At 42.3% G+C, this 18,738-nt stretch overlaps 1 protein-coding gene across 7 annotated transcripts in view; it reads right to left on the bottom strand.

The window, feature by feature from the left end:
* Positions 1–18,738, bottom strand: part of LOC132832263 (serine/threonine-protein kinase MAK-like) — a 217,230-nt gene that overhangs the window by 3,689 nt on the left and 194,803 nt on the right. For all 7 annotated transcript variants that reach the window (XM_060850103.1, XM_060850108.1, XM_060850105.1 and 4 more), the window contains one exon: positions 10,308–10,433. In XM_060850103.1, the coding sequence (XP_060706086.1) occupies positions 10,308–10,433 (126 nt within the window). The remainder of the gene's footprint in view (positions 1–10,307; positions 10,434–18,738) is intronic.

Genomic DNA, 18,738 nt, shown 5'->3' with positions numbered 1-18,738 from the left:
AACTTTATTTCTTAAAGTATAACAGAGAATAATTAACAAACAACTATTTACAACTTCTTCCTCTAACGTTCTTTTATCAAAACTGTTCATAATTTTGAACACCTCAATAAGGTCACCTCTTAATCGTCTCTTACTCCCAGAAGAATAAGTCAAATATTTTCATGCATCTAAAATCCTTCATTTCTGATATCATTCTAGTAAATCTCCTTTGAAATCTCTATAGGGTTTTAACACCCTTCCTTAAATAGGGTGTTCAGAACTGAGCACAATTCTCCAAATGTGGTCTGACCAATGATTTGCAGAGTGTAGCATCACTTCAATGCTCTTACTCTCTTTGCTTCTATTTACAAACCCAAGGATCCTATAAGCTTTCTTAAGAGCAAGGGCATTCAACAGAGGGTGCAGGTAAGAAGTGAATGAGGATAATTCTGGGAGAGGTTGGCCCCATCACCACAACTACAGAAGGGATCACCTTCTTGGGAAATGCTTCAACTTGCCTAACTGACTTCAGAGAATTATGCAAATTAACCCAAGGTATGAGCAAATTAGTGCACATGCTGGCAATCACAGCAGGTCAGGCAACAACTGTGGAGAGAGAAGCTAATCTTTCGAGTCTAGCTGACTCTTCATCAGAGCTGATGTGAAGTGTGGAGGGAGCAGCATTCATGCAATAATGGGGTGTGGAGTGCTGGGGGAGAAAGGGTGCTGATCGTGCAGCTAAAGTGATTGGAATGTGAGAATGGCAGACATGGTGTGTCTAACTGCCAGACTGGAAGAATAGATGATCCCACTGGAGTGGGGGAAGGGGAGAAAGGATATGGTGACAGAGAATGCAACAGATAAAGCTAAAAAAAAGGGTGTGAGTTCACAATCTGAAGGTGCCGAACTCAATACTAAGGCCAGAAGGTTGTAAGGGCCTAGTCTGAAGATGAGATGTTGTTCCTCCAGTTTGCACTGTGATTCGCTGAAGCATTGTAGCATGCCAATGTCAGACAAACGAGCACGTGAGCAGGATGCTGTTATAAAACAACCAGCTCAGGGAAGGTCAGGGTCATGCTTGCGCACGGACTGGAGGTATCCTGCAAAGTCTGCATGTACAGTCTCCTAGGACCAGATCTACCACAGTGCCCTCCTGGTCAGACCGGAAATATACTCTTCCAGAAAGTTCTCTTGCAAGAATTTCTCCCTTTCCTATCTTTTCCCCAGTCTACCCTAGGGCAATTGAAATCACGAACTATCACAACCCTTTGTCTTACAGATTTCCATAATCAGTCTACAAATGCTCTCTTCTAATTCTTCCCCATTATTTGGAGATCTATAACAAATACCCAACAAGGTCACTGCTCCCTTCTTGTTTCTCACCTCGAATCATATAGAATCAAATTAAGGTAATGTAACCTCATCAAGGGCAGTGACACCGCCTTCGACCTAATATCCTGGAATATTAAGTATACAGTTTTGTTCTGGCTGGAGCCACGTTATGTTCCTCAGAGCAATTTCCACTTCCAGCTCCCTAATTTTGTTCACTATACTTCAACTATTTACATACATCCATTTATCCCTGCTCTTATCTCTTCCTTGTCCACTGGAAAGTGATCTTTTCTTTCTTCACTCTCAACACTCAAGCCTTCCCTCGCTTCTTTTTCTCATTCATCATGTTCTCTCTTATGCCCTCTTTGGTTCTTCCAAAACTAGGTTCATTTGTCAACCCACCTCCCTGCTTTACAAGTTTACATTCACTCCTATTGCACTATTTAGACTCTCAGCTAGGAGATAAGTTCCTTTTCTACGCAGGTAAAGTCCATTTCTTCTGAACAGCTTTCTTCTTTCCCAAAAATGATCCCAATGTCCCAAAAATCTAAATCCCTCCCTTCGACACCGCCCCCCCCCCCCCAAGCCACAAATTTACTTTCCTGATCTGTCTTTGCCTAAATGGTGAAGCTCATGGCACAGGTAATATTTCTGAGATTACTGCCCTGGAGGTCCTGCACTTCAATGTACTCCCTAGCTCCTGTAACTGATTCTGCAAAACCTCAAGCCGTCCTTTCTTATATTGTTGGTTCCCACGTGAACCACTAACACTGGTTGCTCACCCTCCTTTTCCAGAAGTTTATCCAGTTGCTCCATTATATCCTAAACCCTTGCACCTTGGAGGCAACAGACTATATGGGTTTAATGATCTCAGGTGCAAACAATACTATCTATTCCTGAAACTACTGAGTTACCTCTTACTAATCTGCCTACCAGCCTCTTTCTCTTTTCCCAGAATAGCCTCAGGCACACGCTACTGCGGCTTGCCCTCAAGCCATTGACTCAGTCTTGTTGCTCACTAAATAGGCATCTAAATTTTCATGGAGAAAGTGAAGACTGCAGATGCTGGAGATCAGAGCTGAAAATGTGTTGCTGGAAAAGCGCAGCAGGTCAGGCAGCATCCAAGGAGCCAGAGAATCGACGTTTCGGGCATGAGCCCTTTTTCATTCCTGAAGAAGGGCTCATGCCCGAAACGTCGATTCTCCTGCTCCTTGGATGCTGCCTGGCCTGCTGCGCTTTTCCAGCAACACATTTTCAGATCTAAATTTTCATACCTGTTAGACAGCTCCAAGGAGTCTTGGGTTTCCTGGACCTACCAACTCCTTTCCTTTTGGTGAATGGTCACCCACTCACTTGCCATCTCAGCACTACTTGCTTGCCTACCATGTTGTGCACTGACCACTCTCTCATCCAAACGACCTAAAAACTATTCTCCTTGTATGGTATGTAATGAGGAGAGTTACTGCTCCAAATCAGCTATAAGTTATTCAAGGATTGCTACCCTCTGGCACTTCATTGAGTTGTGACTGTCCTGATGTCTAATAGATCCAAGACCTTCAATATTTTACATGCCTCACACAGAGCCGCTACCATCTTTACTAACTGACACGTTGCTGATGTTACGCTGTTCCTAAGATGAAAACAATTTTCTAACAGTATCTCTCTCTCTCTTTGGTTCAAGGAGGAGGGAGGGAGGGAAACACTACATTCATGTAATGTTTGGGGCTTCACTGTTCTTTGACACCTGGCCTTTCATGATCCTCTCCTTAGACACGAGTGAGCCAACTTCTCCTCGAAACCTCCAACATAGTTTCTCATTGGTGTCCTCTGCGGAATCCAAAGGAGGTTTCGAAAGAGAACTGAATATATATATCTATATATTTTTTTAAGATTCTCTACAGTGTGGAAACAGGCCCTTCGGCCCAACAAGTCCACACCGACCCAACCAAGACCCATTCCCCCACTAATGCACCTATCACTATGGGCAATTTAGCATGGTCAATTCACCTGACCTGCATATCTTTGGATTGTGTGAGGAAACTGGAGCACCCGGAGGAAACCCAGGCAGACACAGGGAGAATGTGCAAACTCCACACAGACAGTTGCCCAAGGAATTAGCTATTTAAGGACTGAAATGAGGAAAAACTTCTTAATCCAAATTGTTGAGAATCTTTGAAAATCTTTTCCTCTCAAGACATGCAGCTACTTGGTTGTTAAATGTATTCAAGTCAGAGAACTACAGATTTTTTGGATATTTAAGGAAACAAGGGATTTGGGGATGGTGTGAAAAGTTGAGATAGAAGATTATCCAAGATCTTTCTAAAGGAGGGGGCAGTTCAAGGGGCCAAATGGCTTACTCTTGTAATTTTTATTTTCTAATCCAAAATAATTAATATCATAATATAACTTTTGGGTATCACAAATAACAGTACCAACAAATTAAATTTATATAACACCTCTATAATATAGAAATTCAAGAGCATTTTGCACTGGTATAATCAAAAGGTACAGTGTGGAAACAGGCCATTTGGCCCAACAGGTCCATACCGACCCTCTGAAGAATAACCCACTCAGACCCATGCCCATACCCTACATTTACGCCTGACTAGGGCACCTAGCTTACACATCCCTGAACACTATGGGCAATTTAGCATAGCCAATTCACCTAACCTGCATATCTTTGGACTGTGGGGGGAAACCGGAGAACCCAGAGGAAATGCACGCAGACACGGGGAGAATGTCTGTGTGGAGTTTACACAGTCGCCCGAGGCAAGAATTGAACCTTGGTCCCTGGCACTGTGAGGTTGCAGTGCTAACCACTGAGCCAGCGTGCCACCCTTAGATATCGAGTCAAATATGCAAACAACAGGAGACAAAGTTTGGCAAAAGACTTGAATTTTTTCAAATGGGTATTAAGAAGGAATGCAAGATGGGGAAAAAGGAAGGTTTAGGCAGGAAATTTTAGACCATGGAGTCTGAATACAGATTTGAGCAACTGGCACCAGGTTAAGTAAACAGGCTGTTGAGAAGATACGGGTTTACCAGGCATTGGTGACATTTGGAAAAAGCAACATAAATACTTTTAAACAGGGCAACAGGAAATTTACATAATTTGAAAATAAATCATTTCTAACTGGTTCAGAATGTTGGTCCTGTGTATTGTAAAGCATCATTGAAATTGCATTTCATCTTTAAGAGTCATAGACATGGTGGATCAAATGCATCTGCTGGTCAACAATTCATTCACATCTCGAAGATGAATGAAGGAGGAAGGTATTGCGAAAAAAAAATCATGTTGACTTGATGTCATTATTGGACACTGTTTTCCCTCAGGCACACGCTTCCAACCTCCAATGATTTTACCTGTGGGTCTCGAGCACAGTTTTCCCACTCTCTGACACTTGTTGACCTCATGTAGTAATCTGTTGAGTCTTTGGCATGGTTTTATTTTGGTTGGCTCTTCCATTATTGACACTCAATCTCATTGCACTTCAGAGATTAAAAAATAAAGGCCATCGCTTGTGTAGGTAGTGTTTAAGAAATTCTTGGACCTCGAGGGAAAGGAATTTCCATATTTTCCTCACTGTTCATCAAGCATTTATAAAATCTTGTCAAAAAGTTTGTACTTGATTAATAAATACTGGCTGTTCGTACTCTGTTTGGTCTGATGACCCCATTGTTACAAATTAGAAGTTCAGAAATGAGATTTTTTTTAGGAAAGGGATTTTCTATTTTTTAAACCAGAAAAATTTACAACATGGCATTTACAATAGCAACACACACACACATATTGGCATGGTCAGGTTCAAGTGTTGCTATTGCACAGTTGCTACCTGCATTAAAACCTACACAACCATGATGGTTTAAAGTCCCTCCTGTACTTTCTCTGCTTGCTCTCAATTAATTATCCTACTCTAAAGTCTCTAACTTTTCCTATATTCACTTATTTTATAATAAATTCTTCAGGATTAAATTTAGAGCATCCATATTTGGCCACAAATGGCGAGATTCAAACAACCGGATATTGAGCATTGGACCTCATAATAAAGCTGCATGAGAAGGTGAACAAATTACATGCTCCACGTTTGGGTCACATAAACAGTTGCACTTGGGCTGTAGGAGTCCAAAGTGATTTGGGGCCTTAGAGTCAGGGGCCAGGGGATGTGGAGCTTGTGATGGAGAAGGGAATTCAGAGGGGAAGGAGGTCAAGAGATTGAATTTGTTTTCAGGGGCACAGAGCATAAGGAAGGGCAAATGGGGTGCCTGGGAATCAGAACTAGAATGGGGGTGGGCATTAGCGGTCACCACCAGGGCTGGAGTATTAGGATTCCAAGACTAAGGGGTGATGGCAATTGTTTTTATCCCATGTTGGCAGTGCTTAAAGTTATTTTTTTTCCCCATGGAACAAAATGTTGCATTATTGCAATATCATCTTAGTTTAAAGGGTAGTTACACTCATCACACTGCTGGAATTCAGTCGTTTTATCTATGTTTGGAGTGTTAATGAGGTCTGGAACCACATGGTCCTGACAGCATCAATAAGCAGGTTATTATTAGCAAATGCCACTTGATAACATTGTCAATGAACTTTTCCATTACTTTGCAATTGACTAAGTATAGTCTGGCAGAATGGCATTTGGCCAAATTGGATTTGTCCTTCTGTTTGTTGACAGGACATACCTGTGTAATTGTTCACACTGCTGGGTAAGTGCCAGTGTTGTAGCTGTGTTAGAACAGGTTGGCTGGGGAGGGGGCAGTTGGCTTTCAAATACAAGTTTTCAGTACTAAAACTAGAATGCTATCAGGGCTCCCGAGCTTTTGCCTACAGCTGTTTATTGATATCATGTAGAATGAATTTTGAATTGACCACAGTGATTTCATGAGCATCTTACGTTTGACATTTTTGACTAAAAGATTTGGAGATGCCGGTGTTGGACTGGGGTGAACAAAGTTAAAAATCACACAACACCAGGTTATAGTCCAATAGGTTTAATTGGAAGCACTCGCTTTCAGAGCGCTGCTCCTTCATCAGGTGGTTGTGGAGGACACAATTGTAAGGCACAGAATTTATAGCAAAAATTTACAGTGTGATGTAACTGAAATTATACATTGAAAAATACAGACATTCAAGGTATTTTTCAATGTATAATTTCAGTTACATCACTGTAAAGTTTTGCAATAAATTCTGTGCCTTACAATTGTGTCCTCCACAACCACCTGATGAAGGAGCGGCGCTCTGAAAGCGAGTGCTTCCAATTAAACCTATTGGACTATGACCTGGTGTTGTGTGATTTTTAACTCTGACTGAAAGAGGTTACAAGTGCTTCAGTTTTGTTTCATGTACTGATCTATAAGGCTCTTTTATCATTAAGGATATAGATACCTGTGAAATTTCCTCCACCGGTTAGTTGATTAACTGTTCTCAACTATTCATAATGGGAAATGACAGGACTTTAGAGTATTGATCTGATGCTTTGGTTGTGGGATTGTTTAGTTCTGTCTATCAAACGCTGGTTCTATTATTTCGGAGGGGTTGAAGCTGCACCAGTTTGGCACCTCATTTGTTGGCATGCTTGGCATGCTCCTGACATAGTCTCTGACATTTCTCATTGAACCAAGACTGATCCCCTAGATTGATGATCATGGTAGAGTGAGGGATATACCATTGACCTGAAATTACATTTTTCCTTCACTGTTGCTGGTGTTCTGGAACTTCCTTCTTAAGATCAAAAAATAGGCATCTATTCGATCCTTCAACACTGCTTCATCATTCAATATGATCATGGCTGATTATCTAACTCAGTCTCTTGTTCCCGTTTTCTCCTTATAATCTATGATCCCTTTAGCCCTTAGAACTATATCTAACTCATTCTTGAAAACATTCAAAGTTTTGGCCTTATTTACTTTTTGTGGGAGAGAATGCCACAGGGTCACTACTTGAGAGGTGAAGAAATTTCTCTTAGTCTCAGTCTCATATCTTTAGACTGTAAAACTTGGTTCTGCACTCCCTAGTCATTGATAAGTATCCTCCCCTGCATTTATCCTATTCGAATTTTAATAGTTTTTATGAGATTCGCACATTCTTCTCAACTCCAGACCCAGTCTCTCTTCATACATCAGTTCTACCATCCCAGTAAGCAGTCTGGGAAATTTTCATTGCACTCCCTCCATAGCCAGAACATCCTTCCTCAGACAAGGAGACCAAAACTGGACACAATACTCCAGTCTGGACTCACCAAGGCCCTGTAGAATTGCAGGAAGATATCACTGTGGATGTACTTGAATCCTTTCACTGCCAAGGTCAACATATCATTTGCTTTCTTCACTGCCTACTGCATTCACATGTTTACATTCAGTGACTGACACAAGGACTCCTAGTTCTTGTTGCACATCTTTTCAAATCTTTATGCCATTCTTATAATGATGTATGTTCCTGTTCTTGTTACCAAAATGGATAAACTCAGTTATTTACGTCATACTTTGCCTGCCATGCATTTGCCCACTCACTCAACCAAATCACACAGAAGCATCTCGGCACCCACATCACAGTTCACCTCCCACCCAGCGTTGTGCTGCCTACACAAACTTAGAGATATCACATATATTAATGATTTAGTTGATGAAAATAAATGTTAGTGAATAGCTGGGGTCCAAACACAATTGCCTGCAGTATCCACTAGTCACTGCCTGCCACTCAGAAGAAGAATTGTTTACAGTCACAGAGACGAACAGATCCTCCGGTCCAACTTGTCCATGCCGACCAGAGATTCTAACTTAATCTAGTCCCATTTGCCAGCACTTGGTTAAGCCCTTATAAACCATTCCTATTTATATACCTATCTAGATGCCTTTTAAAATGTTATAATTGTTGTAGCCTCCACCACTTCCTCTGGCAGCTCATTCCACACACACCACCCTCTGCGTGAAAATGTTGTCCCTTTGGTCCCTTTTAAATCTTTCCCCTCTCACCCTAAACTTGTGCCCTCTAGCTCTGGACATCCCCAACCCAGGGAAAAGACCTAGTCTGTTTACCTTATCATGATTTTATAAACTTTAATAAGGACACTCTCAGCCTCAGATGCTCCAGAGAAAACAGCCTCTCCCTATAGCTCAAACCCTACAATGCTAACAACATCCTTGTAATTCTTTGCTGAACACTTCTAAGTTTCATAACATCCTTTCTACAGGAGGGAGACGAGAACTGCACACAATATTCCAAAAGTGATCTAACCAATGTGCCGTACAGTGGCAACATGACGTCCCAACTCCTATATTCAATGCTCTGACCAATAAAGGAAAACATACTAAACTCCATCACTATCCAATCTACCTAAGAACCCACTTTCAAGGAACTATGAACCTGCAAGGTCTCTTTGTTCAGCAACAGTCCCCGGGACCTTACCATTCAGTGTATAAGTCCTGCTCTGATTTGCCCTTCCAAAATGCAGCCCCTCACATTTATCTAAATTAAACTCCATCTGCCACTCCTCGTCCCATTGACCATCTGATCAAGATCCCGTTGTATTCTGAGGTAACCGTCTTCGCTGGGGGACCTTTGTCTCAACAGAAACTGCATGGTAGTCACTTTAACATTACCATGATGCATTTGCAATAGGTAGATTAATGAGGATGCATTCAAAGAAGGGTTTTCCCTATTATTTGATCTCTTTCTATCTTCCATGGTCTAGCAGAAATAATCTTGCACTACTTATTGTCTTGAAACCTTCTGTAATATTGAAAACATGCAATATTTCTTTCCACATTTTCTTTGTTATCAATGTAAAAATACTTAGGGCTAGATTTTCATGCAGGATGCAGAGGTCGAGTCTGGAAATGTTCTGATCTGTACATTTGCCTATCGGACTAATAGATCCACGTCAGATTCCATATCACTTGCCCTTTGCTCCTCCCTAAAACATCTTGACACTAAAAACAGCTTGGTAAGAATCCTACTCATTAACTACAATTCGGCCTTCAACACTATTATCCCCTCGAGACTGATTACTAAACTTAGTGATCTCAGATTAAGCCCCACTCTATGCAACTGGACCCTCAGTTTCCTGACCCACAGGTCACAATAAGTGAAGACTGGGGACAATGTTTCATCCTCACTAACACTCAACATTGGAGTCGCCCAGGGGTGCGTAGTCAGACCCTGTACTCACTGTACACCCATGACTGCATCACCAAATACCAGACTAATGCCATTTACACATTCGCTGATGATACTGCCATAGTCGGTTGAATCTCAGATGGCAACAAAAACAGACTACAGATGGGAGGCGGAAGACGTGAAAAAATGGCGCATTGAGAACAACCTAGCTCTCAATGCTAGCAAAACCAAGGAACTCATTACTGATTTTTGACGGGATGTTACTCATGCGCCCCTACATATTTTCTACTTTGACATATGTGCATCAGTCATCAGATTTTCACAAATATATTCATCAGATCAGAGACTCAGCATTTCTTTGGACATTGTGTTTGAACTCCTTTGTTACCAGTTATCTCATTACAAACCAAAGTTGAAACCTTGAACGATAATAAACTTGTTTCCAGAGAGAATACATTGAGAGATTTGTCTAGCTGTATTCTACAAACTGCTTCTGATTTAGTAAATTCACAGTAGTGAATGTTTCAAATGGATATTGTTTATGACACGGTTATCTATACAAGCAATTCAATGACATTAATGGATCCAATAGAAGAAGGAAATAAATTTGCATATTTAGGACTAGTCCCAATCTGATCAGTGAAAGATTTCAAACATTTTCTCTCCTCTTGGCAATGTTTAAGTTTGGTATTAGAAGTCATTATATAGTACAGAACTGGCTGGAAACAGGAATGAGGGTGCAAATTTAGGATTTTGGTCTGCTTGTTATTTTTAAAAGGCTCCTAAATTGGCCCAATTCATGAAAATCCAGGCTTTACTATCTTTGAAATCTTAAAATAAAACTCCCTTTAATAAATACACAAGGATGAAAACAGATACTTACTGCCTGTGGATCCTCCAATAGGAACAAACTGCAGTCTTTGCCCTGCTGACCCAACCTCCTTCTTCAGAAAGGATGGATTATAACCTCGAGATGAATTATAATCAGGATTAAAAACTTCCAGCTTTCCTGTAACAATAGGATGAATTGTTATTGAATTATTAACTATTAAATTTGACTATTGTTATAGAGACAGAGTTGGACAGTTCTATGTTCTAGTTGCCCTAAGCTGCAGATCTTTTTGAATAATGCAAGAGTTACAACCTGGTATTTGACTATCAACTTCTTATACAAAAAAAGGTATGTTGAGGATAATTAAAGCAGGAAATATTTGAACGCTGCAGTGATGTTAGATATACCAAATTGTTACTACGGAGGCTGACAACAAAATTTAACAATTAAATATTCAGTAAATGGCAGGAACTTTAGGAACATTAATATACACAGGGATCTTGGGGTGCAAGTCCATAGTTCCCTGAAAGTGCAACACAAGTGGAAAAGGTGGTAAAGAAGGCGTGCACTATGCTTGCCTTCATTGGTCCAAGCATTGAATTCAAAGTTGGCGAATCATTTTGGAGGTGTATAAGACTTTAGTTTGGCCACATTTGGAGAATTATGTATATTTATGGTCACCACACTATAGAAAGGAAGTGGAGGCTTTGGAGAGGGTGCAAAAGAAGTTGAGAGGAATATTGCCTGGATTGCAGTGTGTTCACTACAAGGGGAGGTTGAACAAACTCGGATTGCTTTTGCTCGAGTGCTGGAGACTGAGGGGAAACCTGACAGAATATACAAAATTATGGGATGCATAGATAGGGTGGAAAATCTGAGCCTTTTTCCTAGGAAGCAATGCCAAATATAGGGGGCATGGGTTTAAGGGAAGAAGGGGAAAGTTCAAGAGAGATGTGCAAATTTCCTGCCCACAAAATGCAGGACAAGTTCAATGTAGCCAATTAATACCCAATTAATACTTGATCTTCAGCAAAATAGTTGTAGTTGGTCATTAACAGGGCTATCAAGCAGGACTTACAAAGTAATAATCTGCTCACTAATGCTTAAGTTAAGTCCTGCCGGACCTCATTTATTTAAAATTGAGTACAGGAGTTGGGAGGTCATGTTGAGACTGTACAGGACATTGGTTAGGCCACTGTTGGAATATTGCATGCAATTCTGGTCTCCTTCCTATCGGAAAGATGTTGTGAAACTTGAAAGAGTTCAGAAAAGATTTCCAAGGATGTTGCCAGAGTTGGAGGATTTGAGCTATAGGAAGAGGCTGAACAAGCTGGGGCTGTTTTCCCTGGAGTGTCGGAGGCTGAAGGGTGACCTCATAGAAGTTTACAAAATTATGGGGGGCATGGAAAGGGTAAATAGGCAACGTCTTTTTCCTGGGGTCGGAGAGTCCAGAACTAAAGGGCATAGGTTTAGGGTGAGAGGGGAAAGATATAAAAGAGGCAACATGGCAACCTTTTCACATAGAGGGTGGTACATGTATGGAATGAGCTGCCAGAGGAAGTGGTGGAGGCTAGTACAATTGCAACACTTAAGAGGCATTCAGATGGATATATGAAAAGGAAGGGTTTGGAGGGAAATGGGCAGGGTTCTAGCAGGTGGGACTAGATTGGGTTGGACCGAAGGGTCTTTTTCCATGCTGTACATCTCTATGTCTCTATGATAAAAAGGCTGAATTCCAGATATCAGGTGAGAGTAAGTACTCTTGAAATCAAAGCAATATTTAATTCAGTCAATGGGAATGTAGAGGAATATTCTTCTCTGATTGGAGTTGAAATAACTGCAGATAGGCCAGTATCCTGTCATCAAGTCACCCTTTATTTACTTAAGCACAGTACACTGGCTGTGGCCAGCTTGGAGTCAGTCCCCAGATTCTAAATCCCCTGTTCATACTGTTTGTCCACGGTTTTCTGCTTGGTCTAGGATAACAATCCCAGTCAAGGGCTTTGTAGTAAACAAGGTCCACCTAGTTCTTTCACCACATCCCTCCCCCTCTAATTCTAGGGATGAAGGCCTGGTCTTTATCTTATAGCATTTTCTGCGACGTTTTCACCCCAGGTCTGGTTCCTCTGAATTGGACTCCGAAACGATCTGAAGGTACCGGACCATAGCCCATTCAGAGTATCCCGGGAGGGTTTCCTCCTCTTCCAGCGGCAATGGTATCGCGCCTGAATCCATCTTGAACTCTGAAGTTTCCTCAACACTAGATGGAGGGAAAGAACCTATGATTTCTGACAGGCCTTTTGTCTGTTCTGAGTAGTCAGGTATGTTTTGCTTCTGTCCGGTTTGTGAGGTAAAAGTTTTTAGGTAATCCAAATGTTTATTCAGGACCACCTCATGGGATCTGACCTCAAGTCCACCTCCCCTTATATGAATACAGGGCCATTTCAATAGTTTTGGCACCAAACTTCATCCCTTGAATGAAATGATCTTTTTTGTTTAGAGGAGGTATGGCTGACGTTGGTGTTCCTGCTGCTGTTTTACATACACACAGTACCCAACCCCCCTCCTGCCCAAACTGGGAGTATCAAGTTTAACCTGGTGTGGACTGTTCTCCCCGTCAGCAACTCTGGTGGAGCTATCACTGTTGTTGAGTGAGGGGTGGTCCTACAATTGAACAGGAACTGGGATAGTTTGGTAGAATGACAATGTGTGCTGCTTCTTTAAGCCTGCCTTCAATGTTTAGATTTTTCTTTGTCAGACCATTTGACGGTGGATGGTATGTGTGCCAAATGCCATTCATTCAACGTCCCATTGACTGCGACCAATACTTCTGGGAATCCATGTATTGCAAACAGTGCTCACAATTTCTCAACTGTCAGAGTTTGCTGTATGACTTTATGCATACCCAGCCATTTTGAATGAGCATCCACAATGACCATCGAGCCCATGAAAGGACCAGCATTGTCAACATGTAACTGAGTCCAGTGTTTACCCGGCCATTCTCACAAATGTGGTGCTGCTGTTGGTGGCAATTTTTGTCCTTGTTGGCACTCTGGGCACTACCCCACCAATGCAGTTATGTGGGCATCTAACCCTGGCCATCAGACGTAGCTTCCTGCTAGCATCTTCATCTTGGAAGTGGCTGGATGACCCTGATGGAGTTCAGCCAGTATCTGGTGGTGACCTTTACTCAGGACAATCACTCTTGCTCCCCAAAGTAATATGCTGTCGTCTACGGTGATCTGGTCTCAGTAGGACTTCAGTCCTGATCGCGATGGTCCTTCTGGTCCTCTCCATTACCACCAGCTTTTATCGTTTTGCTAGGACCAGATTCTTTAACGGCAGTAGTCGGATATTGTTAGCAGTGACCGGAAGAGTATCAAAGAAGTTTCAAACCAGAATGGACTCTTCGAGGACAGGCACCAAGAGGGAGTATCTGGCGGTGGGATGTGGCACAACACTTCTTCATTAGCTGCTTAGCGTCCTAGACAGTGTTCTAGCTTGTACTTGTATGTGCTGAGAATAAGGGCACACCGCTGAATTCAACCAGGAGCTACAGGTGGCACTGCCTTGTCCTCCTTCAGTAGCCCAAGCAGGGGTTTTATGATCCGTGACTATGACAAAGTGCAGTCCGTAAGAGATATTGGCGGAGCTTTCTCACACCAAACATAACTGCCACACTTTCTTTTTCTATCTGGGCACATTTGTATTCAGCATCAGCTAAAGTCCAGGAAGCTAACACTACCCAGATACTGTACACAGAGGCTGGACATGTCAGCACTACTTCTAACTTCAGATCATAGTGGACCAACACCTTAGATGATGATAGTCCTTTTTCACTTCCCTAAAAGGCTTCTTCTTGGCTACACAACCATTTCCAAGGTTGACCCTTTTTCAATTGCAGGATTAAGGGTTACAAGATGGAGGCTAGGTTATGTATGAATATCTAGTAATAATTCATTAACCCATGGAAAGACCAAAGCTCTGGTACAGAAGTGGAAGCTGGGACTCCTTTGATCACTTTATCTTCCAATGGGTGTAACCCAGTTTCGTTGACTCTGTAACCCAGGTAAGTCACTTGGGGCACCTGGAACACACATTTTTCCCTTCTAAGGCATACGCCTGCCTGGGAGAAAAGTTTAAGCACTGTGTCCAAGTTCTCCAAGTCATCTTCCCAGTTAGCGCATCATCCAGATAAATGGCAATCTGGGTAGCCCTTGTAAAATATTCTTCCATGGTCCATGGAAAAGGGTGCAGGCAGATGATACCCCAAATGGTAGTCTTATATATTGGAATGAACCTTTATGGGTGTTAACTGTGGCGTATTTCTGGGACTCCTCATCCAGTCACAATTGCAGGCAGGTATGGCTCATGTCCAGTTGCGAAGGACAGTGCCCCCATCAACTTTACGTACAAGTCCTCAATGTGGGGGATTGGGTATTTATCCAGCTGTGAGATTTACTTAAAATCCCCACAAAGGCAAAATGATCCTTTAGGGCTTCACAATCAGTATGACTGGTACTGCCCATTTTGTAAACTGCACTGGTTTGATAATTCCTTCACTCTCCTGCCTCCTGGTTTCCGCTTCTACTTTTGCCTGCAAGGCAAATGGTACCGGGTAGGCCTTGAAAATCACGGAATTGCTTCCTGGTCAAAGTTGCTTTGGCCTTTGATAGTCCCAAGGTCTTTCTCAAAAACTTGGGCAGTTCACTCGGACTTCACTCAGACAGCCATTTTCTAACTGAGAAATGTTGAGACAATCTAGGCGAATCTTTCTCATCCAATTCCACTCCAATAGGCTTGGGCCTGAGCATCTTACTACCATCCGTGGTAACGGCACCAACTACTTTTCATAGGAGATCAAAACTGAATTTGTATCCTTCATTTGCAATGATTCTCCAATGTATGTTCTCAGCCTGGGTAAGGTCTTGCGCAAACTTAAGGGTTGGAGACCTGAGTGAATCTTGTTAAAGATGGCTTCTGCAACCACAAAAACAGATGGGCCAGTCTCAACCTCACTTGGAACTGGGTGACCATTTCAGAAAAAAAAATTAATTGGTTATGATTTGGATGTTATTCAACAATTTAATTGTTTCAACCCACATGTGAGGGGTCTTTCCAAGGTGTGCACTCTCGTGGCTACCAGGCTACAAGTTTTCTTACTCAAGCCAAGCCTTGTAGGACTCCTTTGCTGTCTCGTGTCCACATACTGGCAGCAACGGCAGTGGCTTGCCGGCCCAGATCCTGAAGAACTTTGTTGTGGGTTTCTGCGATGGACTGGCCTAGGGTCCCTCTGCTCACAATGCCCTGCGTGAGGCTCTGCGAGTGCCTATACCAAAGTGGTGTTCCCCAAGCTCATTTGGACAGGTGAGGGGGTCCACTTCCATTGGGATGCCCTGTAGTTCCCATCTCCACTTGTTACATTTTCTAATGACAAAGCCAATGGCTGTTTGAAGTCCAGTGTGCTTCAGCTAATAGACACTTCTGCAAGGTTATGTCATTAATCCCACATACAAAATGGTTACTTAGCATCTCATTCAGGCCTCTGCCAGTCGCCATAACCTGATCAAGAATTCTGATACGAATTCTCCCAGTTCTTAAACAGCTGAATAAAACAAATAGCTTTTCAGAATTGGAGGTGGTTTGGGATCACAATATTCCTTAACCAACTTAGTCAACACTTGGAAGGTTCTAGTGTTTTGTGCCTCTGGGAAAGTTAGGCTCCTTATAACTGAAAATGCTACAGATTCGCAAGCAGCCGGAAGGATTACTCATAGCCTTTCATCTGCCCTTCTGTCATTAGCCTGGGTAAAATATGCATTATTTACACACATTGTGCCCAGTCTTTGACAGCAGGATCAAACAAGGCAAGCTTCCCAATAAAGGCCTGATGCCAGAAATTCTTATCCCAACTCCAAGATGACAGTTGTGAGCAAATGTTCTTCAGGCACATACTGCTGTCTTCCATTGTCAATGAAGTAACTGCACAGAGATCAGTATCCGTCACCAAGTCACACGTTATTTACTTGTAAACAGTACACTGGCTGTGAGCAGCCAGCTTGGAGTCAGCCCCTTGAACGGAGGAGATTCTGAATCCCCTGTTTATCCCTTATTTATATTCAAAGTCCACAAAAGGTTACAGCACATAACAACATCACCATGCAGCAATGAAACAGACGCCAAAATAGGACAACCCAAATCTCAATGGAAACAATAATGTAAAATGTACATAAACCAGAATGAAAGTATTACACAGATCATTTTCTCCTTTCAGAAAAAGTACTGTAATAAACTAAATACATTGCATAAAAACATTGTAAAACATCCTCTAGAGATAAAAGGCTGAGCAGTGAGGCAACATCCACAACACACAACAACAGACACTGTGCCTCAGACATAGACAATATAAAGCTCAAAAAATATAAAGCATTCCATAAGATCCCATCTCATCTTAAGCAGTAATACAGAACAGTAAACCACACACAACCCACAGGGCTGGCTTTCAGCTGCCCTGCCCCCTGACCTGCTTCATGTAGCCTGGCTATTGGTCAATTCAGCTCCATATGGGAATACACAGAAGGCACAGTGAACATACATGGGTAAAGTCCACTCACAAAGGCAGATTCCACTCATGGAGGCATGGTCCACACACAGAGGGTCAGTCTACTCATGAGGGCAGCAGCACAAAGACTGGGTCTTGTCACAAGTTATCCTTTGAGTCATAATTCTCCACAGTAACACTGTGGTCAACCAGCTTGGAGGTCAGTTGCCTGAATTGAGCAGATTCTATACCCCCTACCTGCCTTCTGGCTCTTGGTCCATCCCTACACACTGTCTGGTTCTCACCTGCCCCTACGGCCCCTCAGACCACCCTGACACACCTTCCAGCTACCTCTGGGACAGCCAGTCCCATTCCCTCTTTGAGATAGCGATATTCAGGATGGTCTACCCATCCTCTGGCTCTCAGGGTGACAGCATTCGGGATCACCTATGAACCTTCTGGTTTTCGGAACAACTTACTACCATCTGGCTCACAGTAAAGCCTACCAGACCCAGAGACACACAAAGAACAGTGCAAGTGATAAAACAACCATCAAAAAAGCTAAGCTTGTTACCAAAGCAAAGTCCATGCGCAAGGGCAGAGTCCATTCCCAAGGGAAGAGTCCACGCCAGAATGTAGTGAATGCACCCCTCACAGCGCACACACAGGTATTCAGTCTCTACAGAGGCCTGGTCCATCACAGAGGCCCAGGCGCACTCACAGGGAGACAGTTCATTTGTAAAGATGCAGTTGACTCAGAAGGGCTCAATCCAAACACATGACACTATGAAAGAAAGCCCAAACACATGGTGCAAAGGCCAAGCCCTCTCACAAAATCATCATAGTCCTTACTCAAAAAACAAAGAATAACATAGGCTGCAACCAGCCAGTGAAATAACACAAAACTATTCTCTAATTGAGAACTAAAATGCAACAGTACACACAGGGTGTGGAGCCAGTCAGCTCAGAAATCAGTTCTCAAAAAAGAATAATAGTAACACACTGGCTGTGGCCAGTCAACAAACAGTCAACAGGGAACAATAAACAGCAATTTACAGGGGAAAGGGGCGGCGAGGTCAAACCCCAAACCCCACCACACAACCAATTCATAGGGAAATGCGGATGAACCCCAAATCCCACCTTAACTTACCAAAGAGGAAACAGTAGACGCAAACACATACAAAACAGTCCAATCAGCCGTACAATAAAACTGTGCATATTACACAGGGGACATTCCCTGTTTATATTTTTCATCAAATGGTGCAAAATACAAGCAAACATTTAATAATCAACAATAAGCAGTAGTTTCCAAGAAACAGCAATTTACAAGCGAAAGGGACAGCAAGGCCAAACCCTCTAAACCCCACCTTACAACCAATTAGCAGGGAAATAAGGATGAACCTGTAATCCTACCTTATCTTATCAAAAAGGAAACAGTAGACACAAGCATATAAAACAGTCCAATCAACTGAACAATAAAATAGTGCATATTACACAGACATCCCCTGTTCATATATATTTGTTTTAACATGTTAACAGTTTATTAGAAAGATATAGTAGGGTTAAAAAGATTCCATTGCATTTGAAATAAATCAAGGTTCAGCTTGTACTGAGCAGATTTCACAAAATACACGAGTAAAAAATGAGGTCTGCAGATGCTGGAGATCACAGCTGCAAATGTGTTGCTGGTCAAAGCACAGCAGGTTAGGCAGCATCTCAGGAATAGAGAATTCGACGTTTCGAGCATAAGCCCTTTCCTGATGAAGGGCTTATGCTCGAAACGTCGAATTCTCTATTCACAAAATACATCCTAAAGATAATGTATTAACATTTCCTTCAAACTTGGATTCGTACTCAAGACACTGCAAATATACTTGGTCATCTAAATGTACAGAGCTGAAAATGTGTTGCTGGAAAAGCACAGCAGGCCAGGCAGCATCT

This window comes from Hemiscyllium ocellatum, chromosome 34, assembly GCF_020745735.1.
Source record: "Hemiscyllium ocellatum isolate sHemOce1 chromosome 34, sHemOce1.pat.X.cur, whole genome shotgun sequence".
In the NCBI taxonomy this organism is placed as follows: Eukaryota; Metazoa; Chordata; class Chondrichthyes; order Orectolobiformes; family Hemiscylliidae; genus Hemiscyllium; species Hemiscyllium ocellatum.
The sequence above is the reverse complement of the archived record's forward strand: the minus strand, read 5'-3'. Positions and strand labels throughout refer to the sequence as shown.